This window comes from Macaca mulatta, chromosome 5, assembly GCF_049350105.2.
Source record: "Macaca mulatta isolate MMU2019108-1 chromosome 5, T2T-MMU8v2.0, whole genome shotgun sequence".
Lineage (NCBI taxonomy): Eukaryota > Metazoa > Chordata > Mammalia > Primates > Cercopithecidae > Macaca > Macaca mulatta.
Window position 1 is genome coordinate 3,397,574 of NC_133410.1, and position 20,541 is coordinate 3,418,114.

Below are 20,541 nucleotides of genomic sequence, written 5' to 3' on the forward strand. Positions count from 1 at the left end.
GGTGCTGGAAGCAGTTGCAGAACAGGGAGTTGTAAGCTTTCCTGGGAAGAGCAGCAGGAGTGCTGGAGAAGCAGGCCACCCTTGCTGCATGGGGGTTGCTCTTGGCCCCACTCTTGGTGCACGGCGAGTCACTGTGAGTTCGTTAGCATCTGGTTCTGAAACAGTAACTGCTCCTTTGGAGGGGCTCGGGGAGACCATGTAGGAGGGCACAGTCAAGAGGTCATGCTATCTGGAACACACTTGAGGATATGCCAGGACGGACTGCATGCTGTAGATAAAATTCCTCTAGCAAGCTCTTAACCGGCATTGAGGAGTTCCCTGAGTGCGGTCATCTGGAAGGCAGCTGTGAAAGGCACTGCAGTCTCCCCCCGGGCAGGTACCAGGAGCACAGGGGAGCAGAACTGATTTAAAGAGAGGGCTTTCCTGTGGTGAGGTGAGAGATGAGCTGGTCATTATCATAGAACCCCTCTGCCTGTGTGCAGATGCGCTGTGGGAATCCTGGGGTTCCGTTGGGTCCTCTGTCACCTCACTGAAGGCATGTCAGCTGAGCTGGCCAGACCTTCAGCTGATCCTGCCACTTGAACAGCATCAAGCCTGCCTCTGGATTCTTCTGTGCACGGTGCTTGTCTAATCACCTCATGCACAGAGAACTGTACTTCAGAGTTTACAGAAATAAGCTGTATGGTTCATTTTCGTGCCTGCTTGCCAACAAACATATCTGAGCTGAACTTCATTGAACGCCTGCCTTTATTCTAACATACCATCTGCTGTTTGTGGGCGAGGGGTGCTGTCTCTAACTCCTGCCTGCCTCTCCCAGCATCCCTGAGTGGGGTGTGCCAGCAGCCTCAGGGTGAGGACAGGAAGTGGGAGGGCAGAGCAGATTTGGAAGGGCCACCTGATGGGGAAGGAAGTCCCAGGAAGCAGTTGGAGCTGTTTTCTGGGGGAGAAGGTGCCAGCTTGGGGACAGTGTTGTAGTGAGGAGGAAGCCCGGTGGAGAGAAGTGGGGCTTCCTGCTTCCTCACAGTGTGTCTGTCCTGACTCAGCTCGGGTGATGTCACTTCCTTTTCATCTTCTCAGGTGTGGAAGCTTGGATGGTCACCCAAACCGGGAGGGGATTTTGGCACAGCATTCCCTGAGATCCCCGTGGAGTTCCTCCAGGAAAAGGAAGTCTTTAAGGAGTTCATCTACCGCATCAACACGCTAGGTACTCTTGGGGCCTCTTTCAGGTCACCATCGTCGGGCATGTACCGGGAGGAAATCTAGAGCCCCAGTACTGGGATCTTCTCATTTGACTCCAGAAAAGATTTAAGCATGATAATAATACAAACCTGTGTGAATACATTTTGCAGTGTCAGCAAAACTCCTTTTACTGAGAAAATAGATCCCAGTTCCTGTGTTTTGTGGCTTGAATCCCAGCTTTTTATATTCTGGGCTTGTTTGAAGTCAGGAAAGATTCATGTGTAACAGACAACGTGAGGCCAAATTCTGCCTTCGATTTTGCATTTAGGCTCAACAGTGGCAGCGCTTGTCTCGGAGTGTGTTCTTGTGTTCACCAGTCTGATCCTGTTGTGTCTCACTGGTGCGTTTTCTCACATGGGAACAAGCAGACGGGAGCAGATGGAGTCAAGTCTCTTAGCACTCGCCTTCCTCAGAGCCTAGAGGCAGCATGGGGAGAAAGCGGGCTTGGGGCTCAGACAGTCCTGGTCTGCTTCCAGCCCTCTGTAGCTGAGCAGCGCGGAACAAGTCCTTCTAACCTCTAGAGACCCTCAGTTTTGTCAAATGTAAAATGGGAGTCACGTCTATTTCATAGAATTGTTGCAGATTTAGAAATTACATTTCTTTTTTTTTTTTTTTTTTTTTTGAGACGGAGTCTCGGCTCTGTCACCCAGGCTGGAGTGCAGTGGCGCGATCTCGGCTCACTCCAAACTCCGCCTCCTGGGTTCACGCTATTCTCTGCCTCAGCCTCCCGAGTAGCTGGGACTACAGGTGCCCGCTGCCACGCCTGGCTGATTTTTTGTATTTTTAGTAGAGACAGGGTTTCATTGTATTAACCAGGATGGTCTCGATCTCCTGACCTCGTGATCCGCCCACCTCGGTCTCCCAAAGTGCTGGGATTACAGGAGTGAGCCACCGTGCCTGGCCTAGAAATTGCATTTCTAAACAAGTGTTAGCCCTTATTTCTAAATAAGTGTCGAAATGAATAAGTCACCACTTTCGCCCCTATTTGATGGCAAGAGGTGTGATCTTGTGGTGGGATTGTAATCAGTCAGTCCTCAGTGACTGTGCCCTGCTGTGGTGTTTCCTGGAAAGTTCTTGTCTTGTCCTAGAAAGTCTGGCAGGGGCACCCTGTCTCCACTGTCCAGTCTTCTCCCCAGGCCCTTCAGGCTTCTGCAAATTTGAGGCTTGTTTTCATCCCAGAAGGTTCTGGCAGCAGACGCCTTGCGTCTACTGTCCCCTTTAGTTAATTAGATAATTCAATGTCCAAAGGGAACCCTGAGCAGGAACCTCAAGCCAGCTGCCTCACGGAGCTCCTCCTCTTCCTCACTGTGAAGATTGGTGTCAGTGGCCTCCTGGTCTCCCCCTTGCCTAACACGAGCTCCTTTGCTTACTTGGGTGCCCTTGCCCTTGAACTCCCCGGCAGACGTGCGTGACCCAAGACTGTGCTACAGTCCTTGTTTTTGTTCTTGCTCATCTTCTTCTTGGTTCATTGTTTTCCCTGTAATGTCAATTGTTTTATTTGTCTGTATCTGTGTCTGAATCAGTCCTGCACGCTCTCCTTCTCTCTGTCTTTTGTTCTTTCTTTACCCAGTTTATCACAGGGACCCCGATGTCCATTTCTCTAGTTCTCCTGTCCTAAGCACCCCATCCTGTCTTTCTGGCCTTATCACAAGTGGCGTGTCTGCCTCAGACATCATGATGGGGGCATGAAGCACAGCTGTCAGAAACAACTGTTCGTTAGGTACACTTGAATTCAGCTCATCAATAGGAATGGAGGGTCTATCAGATGTGTTTTCACTGAATCCCTGTTCCTACCTCAATACACTCTTTTTTATCTATTCTTCTAGACAGGTCAGAGGAACCATTGCTTTGACTTTTAAATTTTTAGCAACTTTATTGAGGTAGAATTCACATACTACAGATTTCACCCACTCTAATCGGACAGCTTGGTGGCCTTCAGTTTTATCCACAGAGTTGTGCAGCTGGCTGCACAGTTTCAGGGCTGGACTCCAGGGAAGATTTTAGCCCCTCTTGTGAGTGGGGCAGAAGTGGCCCTGGCCTTGCGCGAGGTCATCTGCATGGGCGTCCCTGCCCTGTCCCTGTGTCTGCACCACTGGGGGTTGAGCAGGCTGCCAGGGCCGACCTGGGCCTGTGCCACCTGCCTCTCACGTGCCTCCGACAGTGCAGCCGGTGTCTGTACTTTGGTTTCCTTGGTGATGACATGGAGGGGATAGTGTTCCCTGTGTCATAGACCTGTGTGAGGTTTAAGGGACTTACTGCCCTTGGCATGGGGCCTGCTCCAGGGGCCGTGCTGTGTCGGCATAGCTGTCAGCTTTCCGTTACAGGCTTGAGAAGGCTTGACACTGTCTCATGTAACATTTATATTTCTAGGCTGGACCAGTCGTACTCAGTTTGAAGAAACTTGGGCCACTCTCCTTGGTGTCCTGGTGACGCAGCCCCTCGTGATGGAGCAGGAGGAGAGCCCACCAGAAGTAAGGCCACACCCCATGCTGGTTGGCACAGGGACGGTTATGGCCACTTGCAGGCCTTTGGTGGTGAAGAAAATAAGGCAGCAGACTGGTGTTTTCTTTTTTTTTTTTTTTTTTTCTCCTACCTTATTTTTGAGAGAGTAGCCAGATGGTGTCTTGACTGATATTCCAGAGCAGGGACAAAGCCCACTGAGGTTTGGGGGCTGCAATTACCAATGGCTGGAATGCATTTGATTACGGTGCGTTCCATGTTAAGGATTAATAAGATTGTGCTCTTTCTGGAAAGTATCTTTTAGTTTTATTTATTGGTATTCAGAGGAGTGTAGGTTGAATTAAAATGAAAAGGCATTTTATAAAGGCCGTGAGTAGTACATGGTTTCATTTTTCTAATGTCTTGCAGAGATTTTATTAGGCTTCTCGAAGTGTTCACGTACATTACGTTAATGTGATACTAAGAGTAACTGTACTCTGGCACAGCGAAGCCAGCAGAATGGGAAGTTGTGGAATGCAGGCCCTTGATTCTGATAGAAGGTGTGGTATGAACTCGCAGAAATGACAGTTTGGAGGGTAGACATATGTCACAAGTCATCAAGATTGTCTTTAAATTCATCCATAGAAGCTAACAGGTTGTCATAAGCAAAGCCTTTAAAATGTATGAGGGAATTCAAGGATAATTTATCAAAAAGTAATTCATGTTTGGAGTTTTGTGCCCAAAGGAGTCCTTGATTTGAAAAATGGGCGTTTGCCCATCAGATTGTTTCAGGGTCCGTATGTGCAGAGGCCGTGCCTCGTGCCCCGTGAGCTCAGCCTGACAGAAGTCCCTTGGTAGCACTTAGGGCTCCTCTTCTTCCCTTTGAGGCAGGGTGGACTCTGGGTTCTGCATTCAGAGCTGGCTGTGGGTGTCTTGCTGTTCTTGTTGACCTGTGGGCTCTCCTTCCAGGAAGACACAGAGAGGACGCAGATCAACGTCCTGGCCGTGCAGGCCATCACCTCACTGGTGCTCAGTGCAATGACCGTGCCTGTGGCCGGCAACCCAGCTGTGAGCTGCTTGGAGCAGCAGCCCCGGAACAAGCCTCTGAAAGCTCTGGACACCAGGTTTGCCTGAATTCCCACGTGTCTCCAGGACATCATGGGTGCTGCGGACAGTGGGGTCCCCGCTGAAGCATCCAGCAGCTTCACCCAGGCTGTTTTCCTTTGTTGCTAGAATTGAAAACGCTGTCCATGTGGCCTGTGCAGGAGGTGCAGACCCAAAGGTGGCCTCTTGGCCATTGAGGAGCTGGAAACGCGACGGGAACTGACATGGGGTTATTGGGCATTTAGGGGTAAACATTAGCAGAGCAAGAATGAGCGGGCAAGTGGTAGAACACCCACCTAAGGGCTCATGGACAGGTGCTCACTTAGGAAGTGAGTTTCGTTTGGTATTACACCAGGTTCCTTTAGGCAGGGCGGAGGGAAAGTTCTGGCGTTTTTCACTTGTAAGATTTTGAAGGAAACAAAACACTCTTTACCTTTTTTCTGAAATGTAGGTTTGGGAGGAAGCTGAGCATTATCAGAGGGATTGTAGAGCAAGAGATTCAAGCAATGGTTTCAAAGAGAGAGAACATCGCCACCCATCATTTATACCAGGCGTGGGATCCTGTCCCTTCTCTGTCCCCGGCTACCACAGGTACCTGAGGGAGAGGGTGGGGGGTGGCTGTACTTGGGCTGGGATGAGAAAAGACTGGCGTGCTCACCACACCAGTTATGCAGGAAGACCTGAGTGTGGTTTGAGTTGGAGGCTGTGGTGCTAAATAGCTGCCCCATTCATAAGCAGGAGTCTTATTCAGGCCCAGGGAGGAAATAAAATCTGGAAATGAATTAGGAGCATTATCTCCTGCCAGTCAATTCTCACGGGCTGTAAGAACAGCAGGATTTAAAAGTTGAATGAGTTCCTTATGTTAAGAACTCAACCGAGTTCATCTACACAAGCTGAATCTCCAGCTTTTCCTAAGAAACCAGGTGTGGCAGTGGCTGCAGGGCGGGGCACAGCTGGGCCTGAGCACCCCGCTCCCTGCACCTCTCCCCTCCCTGGGCCCTGTCTGTCGGTGCCCACTCTCCCACCAAGCCTGCCAGTTGTGTGCCTGCCCTATCACAGGCATCAGAGTTTGTCACCTGGTTTAAAAGAAGGGAGTTGTGTAGGGATCTGGGGATGCACATTTTTCACTGAACAGTATTTTAGCATAGAGGTTTGTGATTCCCTGGTTATTTAGGAGTTTAAGCACCTTAAAGGCTTTAATTGCAGAAAGGTCTATGTGGACATGCAATGTGTTATACGCAGTGTCTATGACCCTCAAATGTTTATTAGGGTATTGAAATAAACTGAGCACTTGGAGGGCCATGGATCCAGCTTCAAGGAGTTCATAGGTCAGGAGGACCCAGGAGCAATGACCTGTCGTAGACGGCAGAAAAGAGGGGCACAGAGGTGGGTTGGGGGCATACACAGGCAGCTCCTGGAGCTCCAAGGAGAGCAAGTGCTTCCAGGGAAGGGGGTGTGGAGGCTCCTTGGGAGGAGGCGAGTTGATGCTGGGGTCTGGCAGAGGGTTAGCTGGGGACATTCGGCTGGAGGCTGTTGTCTGGGAATTGGGGGGATGCCCAGCAGAAAGACATGCGGAGGTTGTTTGGCCTGGGGCGTGGGGGGTGTGAGAGGTCGAGTGGGGGCATTATCCTGCTCCCGCTCCTGCTGGCTGTATATGGTCAGCCTGGGCACCGAGGCGGGTTCTGGAAAGCACTGTTCACAGATGCTTATCTGAGTCCCCCAGAGAACTTGCCTGCCTGGACTGTCGGCTCGCCTGCCACTGCTGACTCCTAAGCTTTTGCAGCTCAGCCCACAGCCAGTTCCCACTCACAGAGATGGGAGCTGAGGGGGGCAGGTGAATGCTGCAGGCTTATTTGTCATAGAGAAAAAGCGACAGAGTCCCGCTTGTCCACTGGCCCTGCCAGCTTAACGGGTTATAAAGTGACAAAGCCCCGAGACCCACAGGGCTCTGCACAACCTGGGCCCTCCTGCCAGTGGCGAGGGCAGGTGGCTCAGGCCTGCGTGCCTGTCTGGGCAGGAGCTGGGCTGGCACGAGGTGGGCCTGCGGCCCCGTGCCCCTGTGCAGATGAGGACTCAGGGTGCTGGTGTTCGCAGGTGCCCTCATCAGCCACGAGAAGCTGCTGCTGCAGATCAACCCCGAGCGGGAGCTGGGGAGCGTGAGCTACAAACTCGGCCAGGTCAGTCTCGCACCCCACCAGGCCCCTGCCCATTCCTGTCTTCAGACTTCGGTGCTTAACACACCCAGGAGAAAAGCTCAGTGCACTTTGTAAATGAAAGGAAGTTTTACCTTTTTAAAAAAAAATCTTGCGTGAACCCGGGAGGCGGAGCTTGCAGTGAGCCAAGATCACGCCACTGCACTCCAGCCTGGGCGGCAGAGCGAGACTCTGTCTCAAAAAAAAAAAAAAAAAAAAAATCTTTAATGTTCATTGTTTTTGTCCTTTTTATTCCTAGGTCCCACAAGCAGAGAAAATATTACTTTTGTTTTTATTTATGTTCTTTATTCTAGAAAGTAGTTAAGAGACCTCACATGTAGTGATAGAGATGTATATAAGAGACAGTGAGAGGGCCTGAGCTGGACTTAAGCAAGGACCGTGAGACACCAAAAGGGGTGAGGACAGAGTGGAGTTAGCTGAGATGCTCAGGAGGAAGTAGATGCCATGAAGGGCTCTGTTGTGGGGGGCTGCAGGCTTGGCCCTGAGTGTCCCTGTGGCCAGTTGTTGGGGGGGGCCCAGTGTGCAGGCAGACAGCTCGGCCACTTCCTGGCAGGTCACGTTGGTCTGTGCTTCTGTTTCCTCCTCAGGTAAGTGAAGGGATTTAAGGGTCCAGGTGTGGTGGCTCACACCTGTAATGTATAACATTTTAGGAGGCTGAGGCCGGAGGCTCACCTGAGCTCAGGCGGTTGAGGCTGCAGTGAGCCATGATTGCACCACTGCACTCCAGCCTGGGCAACAGACCAATACTCTGTCACTTAAAAAAAGTGTAAACAGAAACACAGGGCCATTTACATATGATGGCACATGGCAGGAGCCCCACAGGTGTATGCTCAGGGGAGGGCCCAGCTTTGCTGGCTGACTTGCACCTATCCCTCCACCCTGTGCTGTGTCTTTCGCTCACTGGGTTCCTGGTTTAGTGAAACCAGTTGTGCAGGACGGTTCCCTTGGTAGCTTTTGTTGCAGTGGAAATGGGTCAGGATATGGTGTGTAGAAGCACTTATGAGCTCTGAGAGTTTCCTCTTATGACTTCCTGGCCTGCAGCCTTCACAGCAGAAACCCCATGATGTCACACGCCTGTTTCTGTTCCCTGCTCTGTGCCCTGTACTGTCCTGTTCTGTGCCTGCTGGTTTCAGTGACAGGAGGCAGGGAGCTGCTGGACCAGCCTGTATTTTTCTAGACATAGTTGGAAAAAGAAGTCACGCTCTTCTGTCCTCTCACCTTTGACAGATGTTTCCACCTCAAGATAAGTGGACATGGCCAATAGGACGCACTGTACTTTTCCTGGATGTGTTTCTGAAGGGCAGGCTGAGAGTGAGAGGCCTGGAGCTCACTGGGTGCCTGTGGCCTTGTCCTGGCCCCGGGGACACTGGTCTGTGCCCGAGATATTCCCTATTCCCCACGCCCCACTGCATTTGCCCACATCCTTCGATGTTTGCCCTGTGTCCAATGTCTGCAAACCGACTGTCATGGGATTATACTGGGGCTGAAGTATAGTGCCACCCCTGCCCTGTCGGGGACGTTCAGCCCCAGATGCCACTGGACTGAGCCACTGCTTGCTTTTAGGAAAGAGGGGTGGGGGTTATGGGTCTGGGCTTGGGGAGCACAGGGGCTGCTCCTTGGCCTGAGAGTTGTTCATACAGACTCCCTGCCCACTCCCTGCAGGGGTGCTGGGTCCCAGGGGGGAAATGGCCCTTGGTGCCAAGAACGTGAGTTGGGCCTAGGGCCAGTGATGATGGAGAACAGCTTTTTATGGGCACACAGCCCACAGCACTGTGCCAAGTGCTCGAGGCTCCCAGAGAAGCAGGCAGAAAGGAGGACAGTCGAGGTGTGCTGAGCACGTGGTGGCTGTGTGATCTGGAGCGCGGGTCACAGAGGCGCGGGGACGCTCTGGCCTGGGGTTTACCACAATGACTGCCAGTGGCGGAGATCGGAAAAGAAATCTCACGCGTTGGTTCCGTGTTTTGGGGGGTTCCGTGTTTTGGGGGGTTCCGTGTTTTGGGGGGTTCCGTGTTTTGGGGGGTTCCGTGTTTTGGGGACTGCATTGAGATCTCACGAGTGAGAGCGTCCCCTTCGTAGAGCCTCTTTTGTGTCGCCTCCTCAGCCGCTCCTGGGGCTGGCTGACTCCTGATCCAGGCCCTTAGCGTGTGCTGGAGCTTCCCAGCAGCAGTCCAGCCCCCACCCCACCCTCTCTGTGGACTCCCTTGCCTGTAAGCTGGGGTGTCTGAACGACCCTTGCAAAGGGGCAGACTGTTCAACGGTAGGCATGTGCTGAGTCCCGGCGGCCGCACCCGCCCACCAGGAGCCTGGCACTGTGGCTGCAGCGCTGAGCAGCACCCTGTTTCTGTGGCAGGTGTCCATACACTCTGTGTGGCTGGGGAACAGCATCACACCCCTAAGGGAGGAGGAATGGGACGAGGAGGAGGAAGAGGAGGCCGACGCCCCTGCACCTTCATCACCACCCATGTCTCCAGTCAACTCCAGGTTTTCCAATGGCCTTTTTCTTTTCTACAGAAATTTGAAATTTCTTATCAGTCATTTGATTTGTTTGAGGTGCTTCTTGAAATGAGCCTCTCATCTTCTGTACCCAGAAAACACCCATCTTGCATATTCTACAGGAAACACCGGGCTGGAGTTGACATCCATTCCTGTTCGCAGTTTTTACTCGAGTTGTACAGCCGCTGGATCCTGCCATCCAACTCAGCCAGGAGGACCCCGGCCATCCTGATCAGTGAGGTGGTTCGATCCGTAAGTGAGCCTTCCCATTCCCCTCACACTGGCACATGCCACACGCACCACACACGCTGCACACACACGCCACACCACACGTACCACATGCACCACACACACGTCACATCACACATACCCCACATGCACGGAACACACACACGCCACATGCACACGTACCCCACATGCATGCACCACACACACACACCACATGCACACGTACCCCAAATGCACGCCCCATACACCTCACATGCACACATACCCCACATGCACACAACACACACATGCCATATGCACACATACCCCACATGCACACAACATACACATGCCACATGCACACGTACCCCACATGCACACAACACACACATGCCACATGCACACATACCCCACATGCACACAACACACACATGCCAGATGCACACATACCCCACATGCACACACACACACGCCACACGTGCACACACATACACCACATGCACCACACACAGCACACATGCCACACGCACACACACACCACACACACCCCACACAGCCCATACACCACTTTCATGCAACACACACCACACACAATGCCACACTCGCCACATGCACACACACCACATGTACATACCACACACATGCCACACGCACCACACACATGCCACATGCACCACACACATGCCACACCACACACACCACACACAATGCCACACTCACCACATGCACACACACCACATGTACATACCACACACATGCCACATGCACCACACACATGCCACACGCACCACACACACCACACACATCACATACATGCACCACGTGTATTATGCACACACACAGACACACCACACGCGTACACCACACACAGATGCACACATGCGTCCCGCGCAGTCATGTCTCTTAGGTGTAAGAACACGACTTGCCAGTAGCGGCGTTCTGGATGTGTTGCCTGGATTCTAACTGCGCTACTCTCCCCTTGCTTTCGTGGTGTTCCACATCTCCAGCTTCTGGTGGTCTCAGACTTGTTCACTGAGCGCAACCAGTTTGAGCTGATGTATGTGACGCTGACAGAACTGCGAAGGGTGCATCCTTCAGAAGACGAGATCCTCGCTCAGTACCTGGTGCCCGCCACCTGCAAGGCAGCTGCCGTCCTTGGGATGGTAAGTGACAGGTGGTACAGAGGTTCCTGTCCTGAAGCCATGTGGGCCCATCTGCCTTGGGACCTGGTGTTGGCCAGAGGTGCCAGGTGCGGCTGCCTCCTTCCAAGAGTTGACCCGAGCCGGACTCCACAGCCCACGTGAGCTGCAGTGCTTCTCAGCTGGAGGGGGTTCAGCGACGGTCAGTGCCATCCACAGGCCACCGTGATGTGGGTCGTGGCGGCCAAGCCATGGTTTGGGGTCCCGTGTCCCTGGGCTTGTGACATCATTGTAGTAGCCCATCCCCACAGAACCATGGTGTGTGGTAGCACTGAAGCAGCGTAGATGGTGGAAACGCGACTGGCTTCCCCATGCTCTGCCCTGAGGCCTGACTGCCTCACTCCCCCTCAGTTATGTTCCAGGCCCCCCGAACTTCCTGACTGGACAGCTTCTCTCCTGGGGGCCATTTTGTCACAGTGACCCTGCGTTTCCAGTCCCAAGTCTGGGTGCTATAGTGTCTTCTTAGCATGGTGTTTCTCTTAGTCTATTTCGGCTGCTACCACAAGGTACCTTAGACTGGGTGATTTATAAACAGTGGAAATTCACTTCTCATAGTTCTGGGGGCTGGAAGTTCATGGTCAAGGTGCCAACAGATTTGGTGTTTGGTGAGGGCTGCTCTCTGCTTCATAGATGGCATGTTCTCACTGGGTCCTCACGGTGAAAGGAGTGAACAAGCTCCCTCAGGCCTTTCAAAAGGGCCCCAATCCACAAGGGCTCACCCCTCATGACTTCATCACCACCCAAGGCCCCACCTTCTAGTACTGTGGCACTGCAAATTAGTTGTCAGTGTAAGAGTTTCGGGGGGGATACATCCATTCAGACCATCCCAAGGGTCAAGTGTTCATCCTCTTGAGCTCCTCCTTATTCTGCTTCTGGTTTATCAGGATTCAGCCCGTGGAGCACGGTACCTGTGTTCTGTGGGCACATCACCACATGGCATTTCCCAAGCATCCATCAGCTGTACACATGAAATCGCTACCTGTGGGCCCCGACTGCTGGCAAAGCCTATTCAAGGATGTCAGAACTGTCAGAGCTGGAGCCTCTGGGTCTTTGTCATGTGGCATTACCTAGTAATCCATTTTATGATAGCAATAGAAACGCGTGTCTTCAACAAACACCTCAGTGGCTGCCGTGTGCCAGCCGTCTGGAGCCCTTGGTGAGAATGGCATGGCAGTGCCCATCAGGGCCTGCTTACCCCATGCTCTGGATGGGCTCCTGTCAGTAACAACGCTGTCGTGACAGTGATGATGTTTTTTTGCCGTCACTCCAGCTGCTAACATTTGCGGAGCTCTTCCTCCTGCACCCCACCTGACAAAGGCACCCTAGGCGGCCAGCGTCAGAGGTTAGCTGGCTTGTCTGGGTCACACAAAATGCGGCAGAGGTGGGACTGAGCCCATGTCTGTGACCTGAAGCCTGACTCCCTGCGAGTCTTGACTACTCTTGCCTGGACTCTGTCCTCCCCGAGCCCAAACTCCAGTCATCTTCCCTTGTGGGTGGCCTTCAGCCTGGTGCCATGCTGGTGACTTGGCAGCCATCCAGGGAGTGGAAACAATGAACGCGTGGGCTCCCTGTGTGGGCATCTCTCTTCACTGCGAGCACCCTCTGGGTGTTGCCCACATGATGTCAAAGCGGCTCTCGGAAGGGGTCCTTCTCCTTTATGGGGAGTTTCAGCTGCTGGGCTAACTTGAATTGTAATGTGGTTTTGTGCTCAGGCCCAGAGCTCCTTAGGCAAGTGTTGTGCCATCAGTAATCAAATGAGAAATAATCATTTTGAAAAGCAGATCCTAAGGCAGGATGGTCATGGGCACTAATTCCCAGCTCTGTGCATCTTTCTTGAAGACGGTGATCCTCTGTGAAGGTTTTCAGCATGTCATGCTTGGTACCAGCGTATCCAGAGCATGTCATTTTGAGGTATTTGCCTCCTGTTGTGAAATCCGTGCCACCTGAGAGCAGGTCCTGATGTGGGACTTTCAGAGGTGGGACCAGGGGCCGTGGGAGCGCAGTCCTTAGGGAGGTGCCGCGTGGCGTTGTGTGTATGAGGGGATAGCACAGGGTGAGGTGGGGGCCCAAGAAGGAAGTGATCCACCAAAGAACAGCCTCTTTCGGTCCTCATTCCTGGGATGGGTGGGAGCGGCTTCTGTGTCTTCCGGTCATTTCCCCTGCGGAGAAGCTCCTGCCACTGCCAAGAACCTCATCTTGTTCCACAACAAGAAGAGGCTGCCTGGCCATCCAGCGCTCCATGGGAATTCTGTGTCCCCATAGTCTTGGGCTGAAAGAGAGCGACATACCTTGGTGACTTCTGCAGGGGTCTCCTCACTGTTAAAGAGCAGATTGAAAGTGAAGAATGTGGGCTAAGTGTTTAGGTCGATATTTAACCCCATTAGGTTTTGGATACTAAGTGAAATTGAGGCCATTTTGGTTGAAGGTTGGCATAAACTACTATCAGGGATCCCCAAGACTACCCCCAGGCTTTTCTAGAAGGACTCTCAGCTAAGATGTAATACAGTAAAAGCACACAAAACACAATCAGCAAACCAAATCAGCAAGGGCAGAGGCCCATGGGGCAGTGCCCCGAGGAAACCAGGCCCGAGCTTCCAGAATCCTCTCCCGGCGGGGTCGTGCAGGACACACTGAGCTCCCCCAGAGTGAGCCGTGACAGCGTGTGCAGTGTCGTCACCAGGCTCAAGCTTCCAGAATCCTCTCCCAGTGGGGTCGTGCAGGACGCACTGAGCTCCCCCAGAGTGAGCTGTGACAGTGTGTGCAGTGTTGTCACCAGGGAAGCCCACTAGAGACTCGGTGCCAGGGTTTTGACTGCGGGCTGGGCACGTGGGCACCTTCTGCCTGCTTCGTGCCCATACTCTGGACTCCCAGAGGGAAGGCAGATTCTCAGCACAAACACCGTTGCCCACACAAGCAGCTGAGCACAGAGAGCCCCTCCTCAGTGAGGATGGTGGGCACCATCCCGACACCAGCCAGGGGCCAGCCTTGCACACAGACCTCTCAGGATGGTCTTGGGCCGTGCACACAAGCATGAGGGCAGCGCACCGCCCCCGCCCCTCCTTGGCTGTGGGGAGGAGCCACTGGGGCGTGAGCTCTGGTGGCATCAGCAGCTTTTGTCTGTGTGTGTCTAGGACAAGGTCGTGGCGGAGCCTGTCAGCCGCCTGCTGGAGAGCACACTCAGGAGCAGCCACCTGCCCAGCAGGGTCGGAGCCCTGCACGGCATCCTCTATGTGCTGGAGTGCGACCTGCTGGACGATACTGCCAAGCAGCTCATCCCAGTCATCAGTGACTATCTCCTCTCCAACCTGAAAGGGATCGCCCAGTGAGTGGGAGCCTGGCTGGGGCTAGGACGGGGGTCTCGGAATGAGCTGCGAAGGAAGCAGCATCACCCTCTCCAAGTGCCCAGGTCCCTGGCCAGATGGCAGGCAGGTGTCAGTGGGAACCCAGGTGGGCGCCATGGCTGAGGTTGGTGAGACGCAAGGGCACAGGTGTGTCCTAGAGGCTTCCTCGGGCACTCCCAGTGAGCTAGAGCTCCTGCCTCTGCTGCTGTCTCATGTGGCGCTGAGCACATTTCCCCATGTGCCCATTCCTGACTCTGCTCGCGAGGCCAGCGGTTCTCATTCTCTGCTCTCAGAACCCTCTCCTCATTACCCAGGCCAGCCTCCTCTCTGCACCTTCCCCGCCCTGGCCCAGCACCTCCCTCCTGTTTCCACTGTGACTCCGACCTCACTTTATCTTAAAGCTGCTGGGCGGCAGGTTCTGCACAGATGTGTCCTTGACAAAGCACGGCTGGTGCCACAACCCCTTAACGAGCAAGTCAAGCTCTTCACAACGATGTCTTGTGAGTGCGGAGGGCTCTGTGACACCCTGGTCTCACCTCCGCTCTCCCGAAGTCGCAGAGGCTTTAGCAGAGATGGGCCCAGCCTCTCTGAGTCACAGGCTTTAGAGCTGTCTGTAGAGGGAGGGTAGAATTTCATCAGCCACCCACATGGGGGAGTTGAGGGCAAGAATTTGGAGCAAAGATGGGAAAGGGGCTGGGAAGAATGGCCAGTGATCCCCTTTGACAAGTGGGCAGGAGATGGGGGCCGGGTCAAAGTTGAGTGGAAGACTTGGAGGGAGATGGGAAGATCTCTGTAGGCACAGTTCAGACAGGAGGGAGGTGTGAGCCAGGGCACTGGCTGGTGGCTGTCTGGCAGGATTTGGGACATCCTGGAGCAGGGACAGTGGCTCAACAGGGGCCATTGCCCTCATCCAGGCCAGAGTGGCACAAGCTTGTGGGGAGGCCCTTCTCGTCTGTCATCCTTGCTGGGCGGTGGGTGCTGTGCTAGCAGGACGCAGGACAGGCGGACAGCTGGCAACTGTCTCTGCATCCCTGGAGCCTGGCATAGGGCAAGTCACACGGGGGACACAGGCCTGCAAATCAGGCACATGCGTTGGTGCAGCGAGGTGATTTTGGGGGGCAGCCCCACAACAGGCCCCAGGCACAGGCCAAAGCCCTGGCTGTGCTGGCGTGTTGGGCCGTCTATGGCTCTTGCTGTGGGCATGGAGGACTCAGGAAAGGAGAGTTGAGGTGGCCCAGGAGTTGCGTTTGGGATGCAGAGAGCTTGTGGCATCCAGGTAGAAATGGTGTGTGGGGCTGGCCTCAGTGCCATGGGCACGGGCTGTGTCACATGCCTCCGAGGTAGAGGTGGGATCACGTGGTGATGGATATAAGCATCACTGGGCACATTTCTGTGGGTGGAGGGGGGCATCTTATTGGCTCCTCTGTTCACAGTGGCCACTCATTCAGTCCCTGGCTACCGGGTCCCCATTGTGCCATGGGGAAGGCAGGTGCTGTCGGGGGATCACACAAGGCAGCACGTCATGGTGGAATGTGCCACGAAGGAAAAGCACAGGGCACTCAGGAAGTAGAGGGGACTGGCCTGGGGTGTGGGAATCCAGGGCCTCTTTGAGGGACAGAGAGAGGAAGTCTGTGGTGGCCAGTATGGAGGTGGCCACAGGGGAGGCTGGGCCAGGCCGAGAGGGCAGGGCGTGGAGGAGGTAGACGGGCTCAGCTATCCAGGGAGGGGTCGAGCAGAGGCTGAAGGGTCAGGCCAGGTTACAGGGGCCTGGGGAGCCACACAGGGTAGGTGCTCCCGGGAGCCAGCCTGGCCCGCAGCTCTTCACTCCCGCGTGTGGCTGGGCATGCTGCGAAGCCCTCTCTACGTTGGATGGGGGCGGCTGAGCCTGGCTGCTGTCTCCCGTTTTCAGCTGCGTGAACATTCACAGCCAGCAGCACGTACTGGTCATGTGTGCCACTGCGTTTTACCTGATTGAGAACTATCCTCTGGACGTAGGGCCAGAATTTTCAGCATCAATAATACAGGTGAGTGGGCCCTGACTGTCTTCCTCTGCACACGGGGAGTGGGCTTCCCTTCTCTTTTCCTTGCGGGATCATACCAGTGGGCCAGTTTTGACTTGGTGGGGAGGAGGCATGAACACCTGAGACCATGCAGCGACAGAAACCTTTCTCCCTGTGCAGATGTGTGGGGTGATGCTGTCCGGAAGTGAGGAGTCCACCCCCTCTATCATTTACCACTGTGCCCTCAGAGGCCTGGAGCGCCTCCTGCTCTCTGAGCAGCTCTCCCGCCTGGATGCAGAATCCCTGGTCAAGCTGAGTGTGGACAGAGTGAACGTGCACAGCCCGCACCGGGCCATGGCGGCTCTGGGCTTGATGCTCACCTGCATGTACACAGGTGAGCATGTACACAGTGCCCGCAAGGCCAGCCCAAGTCCTGTTCAAGGGAGACAGGAGCATGCTCGCTCAAGGAACCTAGACTAGGTGTCCTCTGATTTGACACTTTTAGTGTTGCCCCAAGCTGGCCCCATCACCTTGCAAGAGAGGCTCTGGAGCCCCCAGGGCTGGAGTACCTGGTCAGGGTTGACCACCCCTCTGGTCACTCATCCCATGTGGCTGAGCTGTGCTGGGTCCTGGGCTAGCGAGGGGCTCACATCACCTGCTGTCAGGTCTTCTCCAGTGATTCATTGGACTCCTGTGTACAAAGCACTATCTACAGAGCCTGTTGGGTTGTATAGATGTAACCTTCGTACTGAACACTTTTATTACAGGAAAGGAGAAAGTCAGTCCGGGTAGAACTTCAGACCCTAATCCTGCAGCCCCAGACAGCGAGTCGGTGATTGTTGCTATGGAGCGGGTGTCTGTTCTTTTTGATAGGTAAGAAACGAAGCCCCATCCCTCAGCCGTTAGCTTCCCTAGAATTTTGGCCTGAAGCTGAGCGTTTGTGTGTGTTGGCTGATCCCCTGGCGCTGTTGCTGGAGTCCCGCCAGTGATTCCTGACCACAGCCTGACCGTGGGCTGCCTTGGCTCAGGGTTCCACTGGCGAGCTGGTGGTCCTTGGACCCCAGCGCTCAGGTGTAGTGTTGACCAGTTCCAAGGTTGTCCCAGCGCCTGCCCATCTCTCCTGAGGGCTCAGGCACCGCACCTGGCCGTGTGGGGTATGGCAGGGGGCAGGAATGACCAGTCTCTGGGAGGGTGCGGCAGAAGCCTGCGCAGTGATGAGGAGTTGGCTCAGCCTGGCTGCCTGTCGTGAGAGGGGAGCCCACGGGGGTCTGTGGGAGGGGGTCCATGGTGCCTGTGAGCAGGGTGAGGGGCAGCAGCAGGAGGAGGAAGGTGAAACCCACACATGCATCTTTTGAGACCCGTGTGGTCAGTGGCTTCTCCTCGCTACCCCTCCGCCCCACTGCTGTGCGTGAATTGGTGTTGAGAATTGGCTTCGCTCCCCTGCTCTGGAAGTGGGTTAGGAGCTTCGTAGGGCTTTTTCTTAAGGACAAGGCTCCCTGATTGCTCTCAGGCCTCAGTCCTGGCGACATGGCGGATCTGGGGCGTTGTTGTGCTGCCTTGCCTGTGCTCTCCAATCAGGGTGTCCCAGTCCTGGCGACATGGCGGATCTGGGGCGTTGTTGCACTGCCTTGCCTGTGCTCTCCAATCAGGGTGTCCCAGTCCTGGCGACATGGCGGATCTGGGGCGTTGTTGCACTGCCTTGCCTGTGCTCTCCAATCAGGGTGTCCAGTGGGGAGCCATTTGGCTTTTCTCAAGAGCATACTCAGGTGGACTTTGCTCTATTCTTTGGCCAGATGAGGTGTTCTGAACAGCTGAGCCTGTGCTTGTCTGTTTTCATGTTTTTTTTTTTTTTTGAGATGGAGTTTTGCCCTTGTCACCCAGGCTGGAGTGCAATGGCGCGATCTCGGCTCACTGCAACCTCCACCTCCCGGGTTCAAGCGATTCTCCTGCCTCAGCCTCCCGAGTAGCTGGGATTACAGGCACGTGCCACCACGCCCAGCTAATTTTTGTGTTTTTAGTAGAGACAGTGCTTCACCGTGTTGGCCGAACTGGTCTCGAACTTCTGAACTCAAGTGATCCACCCTCCTCGGCCTCCCAAAGTGCTGGGATTGCAGGCGTGAGCCACCGTGCCTGGCCCCCATGTCGATTTTAAAACGCACCTCTGCATCATTCTTCAGTTCCCACATGCTCACTGAGCACCACCACAGCTGGCAGACGGACACAGGGAGGCGCCACGACCAGTCCTGGCCTTCAAGGGGCTTGTGGTCTAGTGGACCCAGTGCTAGGTGGCGAGTGCTCCAGAGAGCGTGGTGCATGCCTTCCGCTCTACCGCCCTCCAGACGCCGCAGGGAGGCACCTTGGAGCTGACCACAGATCTCCCTCCGTGGAGCACTGTCTTCAGCGCAGCCGCCATGCCACTGCTGGGCGAGGGTCTGCGGGCGGGTAGAGCCAGGAGCACCTCTGAGAAAGTGCACTGCCGTTTCTTGGCTGCTTCCTGTGCATCTCAGTTACACACAGCTGGCATGTGTGCACTGATGAGACAGGAACATGATGGTTGCTTTTCAGCACTAAAAAGGATACTGCTCAGGGGGCGTGTTTCAGGATCTGGTTAGGGAAAAAGCAGCGAGAGCACAGATGGGGCCCTGTTTGGTAACAAGAAAAAAGTCCCGGTTGACAACAGTGCTACAAAGTGTTAGAACACATAGAAATGTTTATGGAGCATTTGGATGTGGAAAGCAGCAAAAACATAATGAGAAGGGGTTCTTTTGTTAGGATTTTAAAAAATCTCTTTTGTAACATCCTTCCGGCTGCACCATTTCTGCATATTCTTTTATGTAGCTTTCAGACTCTTAGGATTTCTGGTCACTGCAGGGCGTGGGAGCCAGACAGAGCCTATGCCTAGCAGCCTGTCTTCACGAGCTGGACAGAGGAGGAGCTGGGGTTTTGCCTTTTTAGCCTCAAATTTCATACTCCAGTTGCTTAGGCTCTGACTTTCCCCACTTGGAAAGTCCCTCACGGCCAAGGGTACCTCCCAGCCCTGATTTCACATCAGCGTTTTCCCCAGAGCCAAGGCCCTCCGCGGGCAGGTGGGGCAGCTGTGGGAGCTGGTGCCAGGCTCTGACCTGTGTCCCTCCTCCCAGGATCAGGAAAGGCTTTCCTTGTGAAGCCAGAGTGGTGGCGAGGATCCTGCCCCAGTTTCTAGACGACTTCTTCCCACCCCAGGACATCATGAACAAAGTCATCGGAGAGTTTCTGTCCAACCAGCAGCCATACCCCCAGTTCATGGCCACCGTGGTGTATAAGGTGAGGTTGCATGTGGGATGGGGATGGAGTGGGGAAGCCTGGAGGTGGAATTGCCCCCGACTTGCCAGCAGATTCGCCAGAAGAACCCAGCTCCTCCCCTTTAAAGCAGCAATGCCTCTGGCCCCCACCCCACCCCCACCACCCGGGCACAGCAGGTGCTTCCCGCCCCCCAGCCCTGACACTCAGGCGCCCGCTTCCTCCTGGCAGGTGTTTCAGACTCTGCACAGCACCGGGCAGTCATCCATGGTCCGGGACTGGGTCATGCTGTCCCTCTCCAACTTCACGCAGAGGACCCCAGTCGCCATGGCCACATGGAGCCTCTCCTGCTTCTTCGTCAGTGCGTCCACCAGCCCATGGGTTGCGGCGATGTATCCTCTCTGGGTCCCTGGTGCTGGCCCCGTTTCCCTCGTCAACACCGAGGCTCATGTTTCATGATAAAGTTTTGAAACCTAACCTTTGCAAAAGCCCCACAGATGCCAAGGTGACAGGCCCTCAGCCCCAGGGAAGTACAATGCTGGCAGGGATACAGAAAGGAGCACATCCAGACATTTGCTGACCAGGGCCTCTCAGAGGGGCCCGTGTATGGCAGAAGGGTCGAAGCTGCTAAGGGGCCCTTCTGTGGAGGGCCTGGGTGAGGGGAGCGAGGGTGGGCGGCGATCTCTGCAGACCTCCCACCCACTCGCGGGCTCTGTGTGGCTGGGCTTCTCCTGACACTGCTTCTCATTAGCTTTGGTCATTGTGCCTCGATCACCCTCTCGGGGAAAGGCTTAAGTAAAGATCCAGTTCCCACCCCCAGATGCTGGCTGCCAGGAGTTTCCCTTTCCACAGCCCTCCCCCAAGACAGACCACAAGAGCCTCCAAGCAGCACGGTTGTCCTGGTGCTGACAGCACAGCCTCGCCCAGTGTGCCTGGCGTGGCTCTGCCCGCACTGTACTGGAGCAGGGCTCGTGGGGGCCAGCAGGACAGCAGGAGCATCGGCCACCAGCGCTACACAGGAGCCAGG

The 20,541-nt window shown here is 54.7% G+C and overlaps 1 protein-coding gene across 2 annotated transcripts in view; it reads left to right on the top strand.

Moving 5' to 3' along the window:
• HTT (huntingtin) overlaps positions 1-20,541 on the top strand; it is a 166,768-nt gene that overhangs the window by 141,819 nt on the left and 4,408 nt on the right. For both annotated transcript variants that reach the window (XM_028848247.2, XM_078003004.1), the window contains 14 exons: positions 1,078-1,204; positions 3,610-3,710; positions 4,648-4,802; positions 5,234-5,373; positions 6,877-6,959; positions 9,346-9,476; positions 9,611-9,740; positions 10,703-10,858; positions 14,026-14,216; positions 16,145-16,259; positions 16,416-16,629; positions 17,003-17,108; positions 19,376-19,538; positions 19,746-19,906. In XM_028848247.2, the coding sequence (XP_028704080.2) occupies positions 1,078-1,204; positions 3,610-3,710; positions 4,648-4,802; positions 5,234-5,373; positions 6,877-6,959; positions 9,346-9,476; positions 9,611-9,740; positions 10,703-10,858; positions 14,026-14,216; positions 16,145-16,259; positions 16,416-16,629; positions 17,003-17,108; positions 19,376-19,538; positions 19,746-19,906 (1,973 nt within the window). The remainder of the gene's footprint in view (positions 1-1,077; positions 1,205-3,609; positions 3,711-4,647; positions 4,803-5,233; positions 5,374-6,876; positions 6,960-9,345; positions 9,477-9,610; positions 9,741-10,702; positions 10,859-14,025; positions 14,217-16,144; positions 16,260-16,415; positions 16,630-17,002; positions 17,109-19,375; positions 19,539-19,745; positions 19,907-20,541) is intronic.